Here is a 16,539-nt window from a genome sequence, read left to right as displayed (position 1 = left end):
ATTTCATTTTCGTTTTTATTTAAATAAATTATAATAAGCTAGTTGCGCAACAATAGTGAAGGCAAAATACTTTCAAGTACATTTCATACTTTTTGATACGATTCCCCTATCACAACTGGCAAGTGTTGTAGAGGATGAAATGGAACTTTGAAATGCTGGCAGGGATGTGATAAGTAATTGTAAAAGTAAATCATATTTAACTTAACCTATGACAACAAATCCCTTAATCGTATCATGAATATTTAAGTTATGACACTGACACTGATGGGTGAATGTACCGATGTCTTTCAATCCCTAAAATCATATATAATTCTCTTATGATGGTAATCCTCCAAAGAGGGCTAACAAGTGGGAATGAATTTGCTAGGAATGGGGTAAATACCAACAATTCGCATACATATGTAGGTATGTATGCCTAAAAGCATACTGTACATTAATATCAACAACTACCATACACAGTACATTATCAATGAAAAAAGCTTTTCGGAGAGCAAACGAAAAAGCTCTATAGGAATATTCATCTCCTTCTGCAAGACCGCACACACTGAAAATTTCATGTAACGTCAGACAAGAGAATAGGCAATCGACCGCAGTTTTGTTCGGTAAGCAAAGCAGTAAAGTTGCAAACGGCGGAAGCCCTTAACAACTGCCATCGAAACAACCAATCAACCTGTTTAACACAGCGCACAGAACCTTAAAACAAAAGCAAGAAGAAGACCAATAGCCAACAGACAAACCGAAATAAAGGAAAAGAAGAGGAACATTTTCATTTGAGCATTTCGAATTTGTTGCTAGAAAATCAGGAGGAGTTAAAGAAAACGAACAAAAGTGAATTAAATAGAAAAAAAGTGTGAAGAAAGTTAGAAAATCTAAACGAATTCATTATCGCTAATCCCTAGAGTTTCAGCTTGTGGTGATTTTCTATACTCAATGTATACACGTGTGTGTGTGTGCCCGTGAGAGTAAATATCCGTTACAATAATAGGTGCAGTGTGTGTGTGCGTTTGTGGTGCCAAAATTAAATTGAGGTGTATTTTGTGAGAACACAGACGAGACAGGTATTTTCGTTTATTTCTTGTGTTGTTTTTTGGTAAATGTCAAAAATATACAGTACAACTGTCATTGTTGTTATCAGTTGTCCTATGGTGGTGTAAAGTGAGTGAACATATACAAAACAAAGTGAATAGAAAAAGCAACACAAAGCAAAAGAAAGAACAAGAAAAGAAAAGCGTAAAGAAGAAGGAAATAAATACTTCAGAATATTAACGAAAATTTTACATATTCCCCTAAAAAAATAAAGAAAATTTAATAAACTTCAATTGTAAGCATTCTACCACCCCGCCATCGTCTAAAGTGCCAAATCGAAGAAACTCTTTTTCTCCCACCATAACCTCATTTAGTAAGAAAACATAAAAATTTTTTGTTTTTCTAAATCGCAGTCGTGTATTAGTGTGTGGGTGTGTGTGCGATTCCGATTTAAGACTATAAAACGCGTGCAATGATTTTAACAGCATGCGTTCACCCAATAACGGGCTTATTGCTTCTATGCATCCTTAGCCTAGGCATAGTGGGATCCACCAGCAATGACCGCGGCGCCATAAAGACAACACCCGCCGTTGGCAAAGGAAATCCTGATACCCCATTGCATGGCCGACGACCAGTAGCCGGAGGCAATGACGTCTTTACTAGTTCATTTCTGGTTCGTTTCCGGCGTAGTGTCGACAATGATTTCGCCCATTCAGTTGCCCATAAATATGGTTTTGAAAATCTTGGAGCGGTAAGTGGTATTTTGTCATTATTTTTCTAGAAATCATTATGTCTTCAATGGCGAAAATAAACACACAATTTTATAGTAAAGCTAAGAAACCAAAAAAAGAAAATAAAAACAAAAACAACAAAAAGGTCATGTAAAGAGTTGTATTTTGGTGGGAGAGAGGGAGAGCGTTTTTTGCTATGGGGAAAAATCAATGATTCTTGTTATTGCAGTTGTCAATGTTTACATAGCATACGAATGTGTGTATGTGTGTTTAAATATTAGGTTGTAATGGAAAAAATGTTCCATATAATATTGAGCAATGGTCTGGCGGACCCATTTTGTTTGGGTAAAATTTTAAATTTAATATTTATTAATATTCGTAAATTATTGGTATGAAGTATAATAACTAATATATGAACTGCCATAATTCAGAGGAATAAAAATCGATTAAAATCGTATGTGGGGAAAACGGACAAATCTTTCTTATTCCCCTGAAACGTTGGGGTTTTTTATTTATTTTTTTTTTTTTGGAAAACCATGAAAAACTACACCCTCAAAAAAAATCGCTTCTTTAACATATGTTCCAAACATATTTTGCAGGAAGCACATGTATTATTGGATACTGCCGAAACATTAATATGTTTGTTTTATGTGAACATATTATATGTTTGGAAGCATTTTGAGCCCAAAAATGTTATATGCTTGGAAGAATTTTTCGTAAAGACGATTGTGCTCATTCCCTAACATACTCGTAATTTTCACCTCCACGAAATAGTTTAGTTCTTGGCACCTTTTTCTGTAATACAAATAATGTTGAAGAAATTATTCACTTTTATACATTTTTTAAATTTTACCTTTCGCCTGCACGGAGAATCGAACCGAGGACCATACAGTTTGTAAGCCAACACACTATCCACTGGGCTACGTAGCTGTCACCAGTAGATATTTATCGTTATAAGTTATATTTATATAGCATAGTTTGCAGCACCCACGAGCCCATGCAAACATAACATTATTTAACAGAAACATACATTTGTTTGCCACGTGGAGCAGTGGTTAGCATGTCTGCCTTGCATGCAAAGGGTCGTGGGTTCAATCCCTGCTCCGACCGAACACTTTTTTTTTTAATTTACACATTTATATTTATACTACATTAAATTTTTATAATGAAACTTCGAAATGTGCGTTATTAAAGATTTATATATAAACGAAATTGACTGATTTTTGGATAAAATATTATTTTTTTATTGCAAATAACAATTTTGTAACAAAAAACTGTTTTTGGTACAAAACTTTAAAATTTTGAAGGAATTCAAAAACTCTAACAAAAGAAGAACGTGGAGTCGAGTATAAACATACATAAATAATTTTATAATATAAACATAAATTTAGTTAGGCGTGAACAGTTTTTACTAGCATTTAACACCATCGCTCTTAAATGCCTTCTATATTTCTTACATAATTCATTTTAAAGAAAATAAACTTTTTAAATTGTTTTAGCTGCAAAACTCGAACTTAATGCCCGCTTTTATATTTGAAGGTGTACGTCAACTCCTCGTGGACTACTTATTAATAAAGAGGAACTAAACTTTGTTTTTATACATTTTACTGTGTAATTTTTCACTATTTCCTCCTTATTTCATTTTACTGTCCCAACTCGAAAAAGAGTATTGTGTCCTTTAGTTATTTTTGTGAAGACACTTGATTTCTATTCTCTTAAATAATATTTAGACTTAAGCATATCAAAGTTTTGGCCTTATCATAAAACAGTTTTCCGAAACAACATACAAGCGGTTTCACAGAAATTATTCTCTTTTGGTTCTTTCGCTGTGTTATGTTGATATCTTTCGTCAACCCTCCCGGTTTCCATCTCTATTTCTTTCTCTATATGTTACTCTCTCTGTCGCTTTGAATGAAATATCACAACATATGTATGTTTAGTCGAAATTTGTAAATTTATATATGTTTGCTTTCACACATATGATTTTTATGAAACATTCATGCCCCAAACATAATATATTCTAACATATTAACATAGATGTTCCAAACATTTGGTGTTAGTTTAGGAACATTACATGTTTGCACTTAAATATATTGTGTTTTAAAATTGTGCCCGAAACACATTTTGTTTCTATCGGAACATATGAAAAACATATTTTTCTAACAGTGTAGTTATATTCGAAGAAAGTTATAATCTATTTAATGGAAATTGTATTATTTTTAGATAAAAAGATAGATCAAGTAATGTGGCGACTACAATTGCCAAGAGCACCAGAAGTAATAATACGACAAATTGAGACATATGTCTCTGCAAGCTCAAAAAGATGTGGCCAGTTAGAACAGTTTCAAGAAACGCTAAATGAGGAAAAGCGAAAGATATTTTGATAACGTCAGATATAAGAGTATATTATTTCTGCAAAAATGTATTGAAAGAATATTAGAAAATTGGCATGTACTTGAAGAATATTTTAAATTTGCATTCAGCTAAAAGGAGCAGATTAAAAAAAAAAATAGAGCAACAAGTCTTATTTGCTTTTCATAAAATGTGGTATAAATTAGTTCAATATTTTAAATGTCCTTTTTCAATAAAAATCAAGTATATATGGCCGTAGGTTCAGCCAGGCCGAGTCTTATGTACCCTTCTCCATATCTTAAAACTTCTAAATTGTAAGTTTGTCCATATGCACTCAAAACAAGTGGACTCTCTATTTCACTAATGCCAATTTAACTTTATTTTAGTTCATGGAATTTTATGTTTGGAAAAAGTAAGGTTTAGAGTAAGGTTTATATGGATGCTATCTATAACCAGGGCTGTGGAGTCGAGTCAATTTTGCTCGACTCCGACTCCAGCATTTCTTATTAGCCTCGACTCTGACTCCGATTCCGGAGTCGACTCCAGGTGGTGTACCTAAATCTCATTTTAAAGAACCCTAATTTAAAACGTTGATACGACTCGACGACAAATCTCAGCATTTTAGGGATGTAAAGAACTCTACATTTTAATATCAGGCCAATAAATTAAAATACGACACAAGACTATATAAAAACAAAAAAATTCAAAAAATAATTAGGCTTCCAGAAGTTTAAGAAGTAAAATTCTAGAATTAATCTATATAAGCATTTTATAAAACATAAATCTATATAAAAAAGAAAAATACATAAAAATCAAAATGTCGGGCTAATCAGACAGAAAGTTTAGATGTTAAAAAATGTAATGTGTCGGATATAGAAAACAAACATAAACTGCCAAAAATTAGGACGGGCGGAATTTTAAATAAGCACTACCATACAACAGATGACAGGAATAGATGGACAGTTACGAATATTGTTTCTATAGAAATAAAATCGTGAAACATCGATTTATAAATGGTCTATCAGTTATGGACATTATTTCGACTGCCAAAAGCACCGTGGCACGACCGCGAGTCATTTTATTTTTCATCACAATTACTCTATAAAAAGTTATTCTGCCCTAAATGTGAACGTTTCTCACACCTCAACTCTAAAAATTATAAAAAGCGGACATTGAAGAAATATACATATTCTCAAATTAGGATATTTTAGTTTTTATAACAGGATCTTAACATTTTTGAATATTGTCTATAGCACATTCGTTTGGTAGATTTTGCAAAGAGGTACTTCTTTGTGACAAAATTTTCTATAGAAATAAAATTTTGAAAAAATTTTCTATAGAAATTTTTGACATTTTCAATGGAAATAATATTTTGATAAAAATTTCTATAGAAATTAATTTTTCACAAAATTTTCTATAGAAATAACATTTTGACATAATTTTCTATAGAAATACAATTTTGACAAAATTTTCTATAGAAATAACATTTTGACAAAATTTTCACTGAAATAAAATTTTGACAAAATTTTCTACAGAAATAAAATTTTGACAAAATTTTCTACAGAAATAAAATTTTGCAAAATGGGAAAAACTTCTTAAAACAAATCGGAAGATGGGTTTATATGTAGGTGTTATATCACAAATTTGTCCTGTATGGCCAATCTTCGAACTCGACATGCCTGCCAAAAAATTTAGAACGTTAAGTTCTACTGCTATATTGTCTTAAAATTGTACCTTTATCAAGACTACATATATGGTAAAAAAAATCGATTTTTAATATGTTAAAAATGGACAATACAATTGATCTATTCGGCCCATATTCTAGTAAAACCTACTTTTTATATCACCGTGAAATTCCACCCATATAAATATACTTTGAATGACCTGAAATCCATTACTTCGTTTTTCGTTGTTCGATTAAAAATACTAATGGAATCTAATTTGTCGAAATATTTCTTTAGTTACTAAGATAGGAAGTGTTTTCAGTTTGTTTCGCCGGAGTCGCAGTCGAGCAAAATTTCTACGACTCCCGCTCCGACTCCGACTCCAGCCAAATCTTCAGACTCCGACTCCAAGACTCCGGCTCCGGCCCGACTCCACAGCCCTGTATATAACTATGAACGGATATAGACCAATTTTCGCATAATTAGTACCAAATTTTAGCAGGGCCATGGTTGTTGGAGGCCCTATATAAACACAACGTACCAAATTTCGACCGAATCGGATGAAATTTTCTTGTACAAGAAGCTCCGAAAACCAAATCTGGGGATCGGTTTATATAGGTGCTATATACAATTATGGACAGATATGGACTAATTTTTGCATGATTGTTAGTGCACTGAAAAAAAAGCATGCCCTGTTCCAAAGATTTTGTCTTTACTTTAATAATTTTGGTACTGATTCCGAGCCAAAGAAGCGCAGAATACAAGTAAGTTTGGGATTTGTGTACTTGCTTCTAGGAAGCAAATTTGAATTTTTCGTTTTTTCAGCTTTTTTCTTCATATGCTATCAAAGTCCTTTAAAAACGAGTTAACGACAACTTTATTTTCCAAATACAGACTCGACTTTCAGTAGAAATTATGTTATAAAAAAGTCTTTAAAATAAAGTGTTGAAAAACATGTCCTATTTTTGAACGATTTTTTGCTTTGTAGTCAATAAGCAAAAAGACAACAAATTTAAAGACAATTTCATTAATTTTAAAGAATTTTTATGGATTATTAAAGTCAAGTTGAATTTAGCCCAAAAGTTTTTTTTCCATGTTATGATACCCATTTTTAAGCCAAATCACTTAATTATAAGGACAATACGACTTCATTGAAAAGTTTATCGACTTTTGGACAAGGAAAAAAACTTTACATTAGGAAAATGCGTCTTCTATGCTAAGCAAAATTTGCATTCGTATTTTAAGGACATGAAATCTTTGGCCTCACGACAATATATTTTTCAGAGTGGACATATACAAACAAAACGTACAATCGAATCAAATGAAAATTGTTCCTCAAATCTGGGGATCGGTTTATAGAGGCCATACACTAACACCACGTACCAAATTTCAAACGGATCGGATGAAATTTGTTTTTCTGATTTGCTCCGCAAGCTAAATCTAGGGATCGGTGTATATGGGGGCTATACCTAAAAGTGGTCCGATATAGCCCATTTTGCAAATACCATCCGACCTCCACCAATAATAACTTGTGCCAAATTTTAAGTCGACAGCTTCTTTCGTTCGGAAGTTAGAGCGATTTCAACAGACGGACATCGGTAGATCGACTCGGAATTTCACCACGACCCAGATTATATATACTTAATGGGGTTTTAGACCAACATTTCAATGTGTTTCAAAAGGAATGGCAAAGTTAATATACCCTCCTATGGTGGAGGGTATAAAAAATAGCCATATTGCAAGCAAAAATATCCATAGTGAAATTTCAAACAAATTTAAATTGAGGGTAGCCTGATTGCCTCCAATCAGGATATACTGCTTTAAAGAATATTCCTAAAAAAGAGAAAAATAATTTTCGTTTGTGTAAAAATTCGCTTCGTTTATATGTTACCATAACATATGGTAGGAATATATGTACATTTTTTTGGTAAAAAAATTCAAAGCTTCAAAACTCATAGCAATCTTCGTATTTAAGAACAGTGTGAGAGCGGTGATGCCATGATTATGGCCTATTCACAAGGAATGAACAAACCAGTCAAAAGAAACCACAAACCGCATAAGCCACTTTATAATTCAATGACATGCAAAGTCGAATATTTTGCCACAAACTTTCTTCTATGTTTGTGAAATGTTTCAACCCTTTTCCCATTGGAGAATTTCATCGATATATTTTCTCATCTCATTTGGTTTCACTTTCCATATGTTCAACGTATGGATGAGTTAGAGCAAAGACAAGAGTTAGAGTTCCTTGTGTATGTGTATGTTGTGGTGGTAGTGATGTGTATGTGATCTGAAATTCAATCAAAATGTTAATTTTAGAATATATAGTAGGAATTTGTTTTTTTTTTGGTTAACTGTCTATATGCTTGATATCGGTTAAGCTTCAACTTATATTGGCATATTTTTGGGCATCATTTGCATGCAAATATTTTATAGCATATTTTTAGGCTTGGTGTCTGGTATATATTTGGAATTATTTCGTTGATATCGAAACATTTTGAGTGGCTTTTGCGGCATTCTTAACGGCTTTTGTTCTATTGTTTATGACCTTGAGTTTATGTGACAGTTTTTACTAAGGTGCTCAATTTTGGTTCTACCCATATGTGAATTGGTTTTATTTTTTGTCTGAAAAAATGATACAACCATATGTTGCATTCGTATTGTGAAAAATACAAAATATGGGATTTAGTCATTGTTTTAAAGACTTGAACCCATTTGCATATATTTGATTTTTAAATTAAAAAAAAAAAAATGAGCAAAAACTCGTTTATTGTTATGGCTAACACAAATTGATAAAAGAATAAATAAAATTATAATACGAGAGTTGCCTTTTATATTTCAAGATTATAGAACAAATGCAACCATTAATCATCGAAAATCGCTTTATTGCTTTTGAAAATATTCCCCATTAAGACCTATAACATAGATTTTGCATGTGTTTAAACCTTTTGTCGAAGCATTTTTGCCACTCTGACTGAGACTGACCGCTTCTTCAGGTGTCGGAAAACGTTGACCTCTCAAATTATTTTTTACATACCAGAATGAAAAGAAGTCATACATCAAGACTATACGAGTTGACCTATCAAATGTTTTGAGTGCTCAAAACTGCAGTTGTTTGCGCCGATCTATGCACCCAGAAAAAAGGGGCTCTAATGCCAACTGAACTTTATTTTAGTTCATGAAGATTAGTTTATTTTAGTTAAATTTTGCACAATATGAGTAAATGTTCCTTATTTGAATAATTTTTTGCTAACTTTAATGACGTGAACTAAAAATAAGAAAAAAAGATGTATACAAATATAGTGCACAATTTTACTAAAAATTTTTTTCCTAAAATGGCAGAAGTTTGCTTAAATTGAGTGCATAAGTCTCTCAAATGAGTAAAGTTTACTAAAATTGTACCTGTCATGAACTTCGTATAGCGCTAAAGACATTTTAAAAAATTTTTAAATTAAATTTTTCTTTCAACATATGAAATTTTCTTAAACAAGAAAAAAATTAATTATTTTTAATAAATTTTCCTCAATTTGACAAAAAGTATTAACTTATTTGTAACATGTTGCAATTAGAAAACTATTTTAGTTAAAATTTTCTAAAATAAACCTACATTTTCTTCCACGGAGGGTTCACTTTTTTTTGGGTGTTAGAGCTCGCATACTTATGGTGAAGAGTGATCCTTAATCGGCGGTTGGTTTTCTTGATTTCTTGGAAGACAATTTGCAAAAAAATGGTTGTGTACTCTTATGGTACGATTGCGAAATGTCAAGTTTATCCGAAAAAAACAGGCGATTATTTGCTTGGAAATGCTTCATACGCGAGCAACTTTTGATGGATTTAGCTTATCTTGGAACACCCATGCAGTCGACTTCTATTTACTTTCGGGCTCATACGCACAAATCCACGATTCATCAGCTGTCACGATTTTTAATTTATTTATTTAGTTTAGGAGTTTCGAAGCACGTCATTTTGTTCGGCCCATCGAAAGGAGCAATTTTAAGCTATTTACAGCATCTTAAAGGATTCGTGGATGGGGACGAAATTTTTGAATTGGTGACTTGGAAATTTGGTGCGGAATTTCCATAAATTTGGGAATTTTTGTGGAGATTTAAAAAATGTATTTGGTATCACACGAAATTCTTTTTATTTCTGTATATTAAAAGAGATGCACTGCGCAAATCATGGGGGCTAGAAGAATTGGACATTAGACTTTATTTTGGGGCCCACGCGCTAAAACTACTCAGCTAGGCCAAGTCATTTTTCTGCAATTGTTAAATCATTTCGCGAAGACTCGAGCCTAAATGTTGCTCGCCCATCACTGTTCCTCACTGATTTGGTCAATAAATCCCATAAATGTAGAAATGGTGAAGATCCTATACCCAAATGTATTATTTGTATATTTAGAAATAAATTTTCGTTCATTAACACAAAGTGATCGAAATCCGAATTTCATTTTACGGGCATTCACCGGTCTCCTGGTTTTATGTTTCGAAATCTTGGTCTTGATTTTCTACATCAGAACCAATTTGTTTATCTTTTTCGTAAAAACTTGTCAAAAATTTATTGGGGATTTTGTGAGGAATTTTAATTTTAATTGGAGATTTTTGGAGACGAAAGCGTCCCAATTTGGGAACAATTGGCAGAAAATACTGGCAACACTGATCTCGCCTAAAAAAATGGAATTAAATCGTGATTATTTGTTAAACTTTGGATGTGGATTAACTCAACAACAGTGCGTGCATGAGCCAAATTCAACAATAGTTTCCAAGCAAATGATCGCTTGTTTTTTCGGAAGAGGACAACGCAGATAGTTAATTCTGAATGGTACCCAACCATGTTTTTTGCCAGGGCTCAATGAAGTAAGTCCCTAAAATGAACAAGTATATACGAACGTAAGTTCGGCCCGGCCGAAGCTTACGTACCCTACCCCGTGGATTGTAAATAAATAAAATTTTAACAAAATTTTCTATAGAAATAAAATGTTGACAACATTTTCTATAGAAATAAAATTTTAACAGCATTTTCTATAGAACTAAAGTTTTGACAAAATTTTCTATAGAAATGAAAATTATAGACCGATGTGGACCAATTTTTGCATGGTTGTCAGAGACTATATACTAACACCATGTACCAAATTTCAGCCGGATCGGATGAAATTTGCTTCTCTTTGAGGCTCCACAAGCCAAATCTGGGGATCGGTTTATATGGGGGCTATATATAATTATGGATCGATGTGGACCAATTTTGCATGGTTGTTAGAGACCAAATACCAAAACGATGTACTACATTTCAGACGGATCGGATGAAATTTGTTTCCCTTAGAGGCTCCGCAAGCCAAACCTGGGGATCGGTTTGTATGGGGGCTATATATAATTATGAACCGATGTGTACCAATTTTTGCACGGATGTTAGAGACCAAATACCAACACCATGTACCAAATTTCAGCCGGATCGGATGAAATATGCTTCTCATAGAAGCTCCGCAAGCCAAATCTGAGGGTCCGTTTATATGGGGGCTATACGTAAAAGTGGACCGATATGGCCCATTTGCAATACCATCTGATCTACATCAATAACAACTACTTGTGCCAAGTTTCAAGTCGATAGCTTGTTTCGTTCGGAAGTTAGCGTGATTTCAACAGACGGACAGACGGACATGCTTAGATCGACTCAAAATTTCACCATGACCCAGAATATATATACTTTATGGGGTCTTAGAACAATATTTCGATGTGTTACAAACGGAATGACAAAGTTAATATACCCCCAATCCTATGGTGGTGGGTATAAAAATGAAATACGTTCACAAAGTTGGGGATTTATTTCATTATTAAATAAATATGAAATATGTCTGGAATCACATCAATAATATACAGCTTGCCAGAAATGAAACCCTATTAAGAAACAAACCGATAGTGTCAACGACGGATAAGAGAATAAAATAGTATCTGATTTGAAATATTGTCGTGAGGCCAAAGACATCATGTCCTTAAAATACGAATGCAAATTTTGCTTAGCATAGAAGATACATGTCTCTGATATAAAGTTTTTTTTCCCTTATCCAAAAGTCGATAAACTTTTCAATGAAGTCATTTTGTCTTTATAATTAAGTTATTCGACTTAAAAATGGGTATCATAATATGAACGATTTTTTTTGGACTAAAGTCAAATTGACTTTAAGAATTCGGAAAAATACTTTAAAATTGACGAAATTGTCTTTAAATTTGTTGTCTTTTTGAATCTTGACTACAAAGCAAAAAGTGTTAAAAAATAGGACATTTTTCTTTACTTTAAGGACGTTTTTACTTCAAACATAGCATAATTTCCACTAGAAGCCGAGTCTGAATTCGGAAACTAAAGTTGTCGTTGACATGGTTTTAAAGGGCTTTGATAGCATATGAAGAAAAAAACGATGAAAACGCAAAATTAAAATATGCTTCCTAGATTCAAGTACGCAAATTTAAAAGAGAATTGTGTTTAAAAAGTATAGTCACTTGAATTCCCCGCGTCTTTGGCTTGGAATCAATACCAAAGTCTTTAAAGTAAAGACCAAATCTTTGGAAGCCCAAACATTTTTTCGTTCATGTTATGATACCCATTTTTAAGTGAAATCACTTAATTTTAAGGACAATACGACTTCATTGAAAAATGTATCGAGAAATGCGTCTTCTATGCTAAGCAAAATTTGCATTCGTGTTTTAAAGGGTGATACGGTCAAAATTGGGCAATATAAACTTGACGTATTTCTTTCAATTTTGCATTTAAAAAACCCTCATTTTGAAGGTGTGTGTGTGTAGAATGTTGCTCCTATTTTGATTTTAGAATTCACTCTTCAGTTGTCAAAATGCCGTCCAAGCAAGAAGAGCAGCGTATCAAAATTTTGCTCGCGCATCGCGAAAATCCGAGCTACTCGCACGCAAATCTGGCAAAATCGCTAAAAGTTGCCAAATCAACCGTTACAAATGTAATTAAAGTGTTTGGGGAACGTTTGTCGACAGACAGGAAGTCTGGATCGCTAAGCAAAATTTGCATTCGTGTTTTAAAGGGTGATACGGTCAAAATTTGGTCAATATAAACTTGACGTATTTCTTTAAATTTTGCATTTAAAAAACCCTCATTTTGAAGGTGTGTGTGTGTGTAGAATGTTGCTCCTATTTTGATTTTGGAATTCACTCTTCAGTTGTCAAAATGCCGTCCAAGCAAGAAGAGCAGCGTATCAAAATGTTGCTCGCGCATCGCGAAAATCCGAGCTACTCGCACGCAAAGCTGGCAAAATCGCTAAAAGTTGCCAAATCAACCGTTACAAATGTAATTAAAGTGTTTGGGGAACGTTTGTCGACAGCCAAGAAGAAATCGAAAACCGGAAGCCGCTGAGACGACAAAGATAGTTGACGGTAGTTTCAAGCGAAACCCTAACCTCTCTCTCCGAGATGCCGCAAATAAGCTGGGTGTATCGTCTACAACCGTGCATCGAGCCAAAAAACGAGCCGGACTATCGACTTACAAGAAGGTAGTGACTCCAAATCGCGATGATAAATAAAATACGGCGGCCAAAGCGCGATCCCCGACGAGGCTGACGAAGTTTGACTTCGTGATAATGGACGACGAAACCTACGTCAAAGCCGACTACAAGCAGCTTCCGGGACAGGAGTTTTATACGGCAAAAGGAACGGGAAAGGTAGCAGATATTTTCAAGCACATAAAACTGTCAAAGTTCGCAAAGAAATATCTGGTTTGGCAAGCCATCTGTACCTGTGGCTTGAAAAGCAGCATTTTCAAGCTTCCAGGACTGTCAACCACGAAATTTACGTGAAAGAGTGTTTGAATAAACGTCTGCTGCCTTTCATGAAGAAACACGGTCGTTCCGTACTGTTTTGGTCGGATTTGGCATCTTGCCATTACGGTAAAAAGGCCATGGAGTGGTACGCCGTCAACAACGAGCAGGTGGTTCCCAAGGACAAGAACCCTCCCAACACGCCAGAGCTCCGCCCAATTGAGAAATACTGGGCTATTGTCAAGCGGAACCTAAAGAAGACCAACAAAAACTGCTAAGGACGAGCAGCAGTTCAAGGCAAACTGGCTTTCTGCGGCGAAGAAGGTGGACAAGGTGGCTGTACAAAATCTGATGGCAGGTGTCAAGCGTGAGGCCCGGCAATTCGGATTTGGAAAAGCGAAAGCCTAAATATTTCTTAAAAACAAACATGTTTTGGATCTCACAAGGCTTCTTGTTGTGAATAATATTGACAGCATAAATTGCTCGATTCGTAGCATTACAGCAACACTTTTCACAAAATTTTTCCGATAAATCGAACAATTTTTGACACATGACATCATTTTCTCGAATCACAAAGTTGCAGAAACAGTTCAATGTGAGAAACAAAATTTTGTTTAAATTCCTCTTGTTTCTGTTTCATCTTTGATATACCATGTGAGTAAATTATTAATGTGAGAATTACAGAACATGGGTACAGTGCGCCTTCTACACCCTCAAGAAGTGAAATCGGTCTATAAAGAGGCTTTATCATATGGACCGAAAAATACTAAATACGATACATGTTTTTGTGAGTCTAAAATATCAGTATATTTACAATTTCAGGCAAATCAGATAAAAACTACGGTTTCTAGAAACCCAATGAGTGAAATCGGGAGATCGGTCTTATGGAGGCTATACTAAAACATGGACCGATACTCACCGTTTTCGGCGCACCTTTTTATGCTCCTAAAATACCTCTAGATTTCTAATTTCATGCAAATTGGATAAAAACTACGGTTTCTAGAATCCCAAACAATAAAATCATTTCTTGCATAAAGGGTGATACGGTCAAAATTTGGTCAAGGGAAAACGCGTGTAAATCGGTGAAATCGTTTATTTAAAAAATCAAATTAAATTGCTTTTTCAAGTTCAATTAGTATAAAATTAGGAAAATATTCAGTTAGGCTTTCGCTTTTCCAAATCCGAATTGCCGGGCCTCACGCTTGACACCTGCCATCAGATTTTGTACAGCCACCTTGTCCACCTTCTTCGCCGCAGAAAGCCAGTTTGCCTTGAACTGGTGCTCGTCCTTAGCAGTTTGTTTGGTCTTCTTTAGGTTCCGATTGACAATAGCCCAGTATTTCTCAATTGGGCGGAGCTCTGGCGTGTTGGGAGGGTCCTTGTCCTTGGGAACCACCTGCACGTTTTTGGCGGCGTATCACTCCATGGCCTTTTTACCGTAATGGCAAGATGCCAAATCCGGCCAAAACAGTAAGGAACAACCGTGTTTCTTCAGGAAAGGCAGCAGACGTTTATTCAAACACTCTTTCACGTAAATTTCTTGGTTGACAGTCCCGGAAGCTATGAAAATGCTGCTTTTCAAGCCACAGGTACAGATGGCTTGCCAAACCAGATATTTCTTTGCGAACTTTGACAGTTTTATGTGCTTGAAAATATCTGCTACCTTTCCCCTTCCTTTTGCCGTATAAAACTACTGTCCCGGAAGCTGCTTGTAGTCGGCTTTGACGTAGGTTTCGTCGTCCATTACCACGCAGTCAAACTTCGTCAGCATCGTCGTGTACAACCTCCGGGATCGCGCTTTGGCCGTCGCATTTTGTTTATCATCGCGATTTGGAGTCACTAGCTCCTTGTAAGTCGATAGTCCGGCTCGGTTTTGGCTCGATGCACGGTTGTAGCCGATACACCCAGCTTATTTGCGGCATCTCGGAGAGAGAGGTTAGGGTTTCGTTTGAAACTACCGGCAACTCACTTTGTCGTCTCAGCGGCTTCCGGTTTTCGATTTCCCCCCGATCCAGATTTCCTGGCTGTCGACAAACGTTCCCCAAACACTTTCATTACATTTGTAACGGTTGATTTGGCAACTTTTAGCGATTTTGCCAGCTTTGCGTGCGAGTAGCTCGGATTTTCGCGATGCGCGAGCAAAATTTTGATACGCTGCTCTTCTTACTTGGACGGCATTTTGACAACTGAAGAGTGAATTCCAAAATCAAAATAGGAGCAACATTCTACACACACATACACCTTCAAAATGAGGGGTGTTCTGGTTTTTTAAATGCAAAATTGAAAGAAATACGTCAAGTTTATATTGACCAAATTTTGACCGTATCACCCTTTATCTATTTATGTTATAGTCCAAAACAACCTCCAGCAACCTCCAGATTTTCAATTTCAGGCAAATTAGACAACAACTACGATTTCTAGAAACCCAATGAGTGAATTCGGGAGATCGGTCTATATGGGGCTATAACATAAGTGACTCAATTTCTTCTTGAAAAACGAGAATTACCGTACAAATCAGTCAATTTGCATTACAAAAAAGATGTGGATGGATAGGATTTTATAAGCATTTACAATATTTTGTGTTTCGTCAAGAGAACAAAGGCAAGAAAACAAAAATAAAGCCAAATTAAAAAATCACTCAATTACAGACCAAAAATAGCCCTCTACGGTGTGTAGACCAGAGATGGTCTGTATCAAGCTTTTTTAGGTTTGCGACTGTCGCAAAGTTGTAAACGTCGTAAACGTCACATACGCGTCGTAAATGTAAAAAAGTAACAAAAGTCGCAAACTGAAAATACTTTAGTCGCGTCGGCTAGGCAGCGAATTCGATGATATCCAAGACGATGGTAGGTGCGAAGAAGTTTCAATTCTTAGGAATGTTCACAATTTTCGGTTTTAGTCCCCACATTTTCCCTATTGCTTTTTGCACGAGTACAGGGTAACCGTGGATTTCCTCGTCCTTTCTTAGCTTTAAGTTCAGTCTCCTGTCCAATAT

General features: G+C 34.9%; 1 protein-coding gene across 1 annotated transcript in view; it reads left to right on the top strand.

The window, feature by feature from the left end:
• Positions 1-612: 612 nt before the first annotated feature.
• Positions 613-16,539, top strand: part of amon (prohormone processing protease amontillado) — a 296,714-nt gene continuing 280,787 nt past the window's right edge. Inside the window, exon 1 of the mRNA XM_075291666.1 lies at positions 613-1,777. Coding sequence (XP_075147781.1) covers positions 1,499-1,777 — 279 coding nt within the window. The 5' untranslated portion in view covers positions 613-1,498. The remainder of the gene's footprint in view (positions 1,778-16,539) is intronic.

This window comes from Haematobia irritans, chromosome 1 (genome assembly GCF_050003625.1).
Source record: "Haematobia irritans isolate KBUSLIRL chromosome 1, ASM5000362v1, whole genome shotgun sequence".
Lineage (NCBI taxonomy): Eukaryota > Metazoa > Arthropoda > Insecta > Diptera > Muscidae > Haematobia > Haematobia irritans.
Note: the sequence above shows the minus strand (reverse complement) of the source record. Positions and strands in the feature narration are given on the sequence as shown.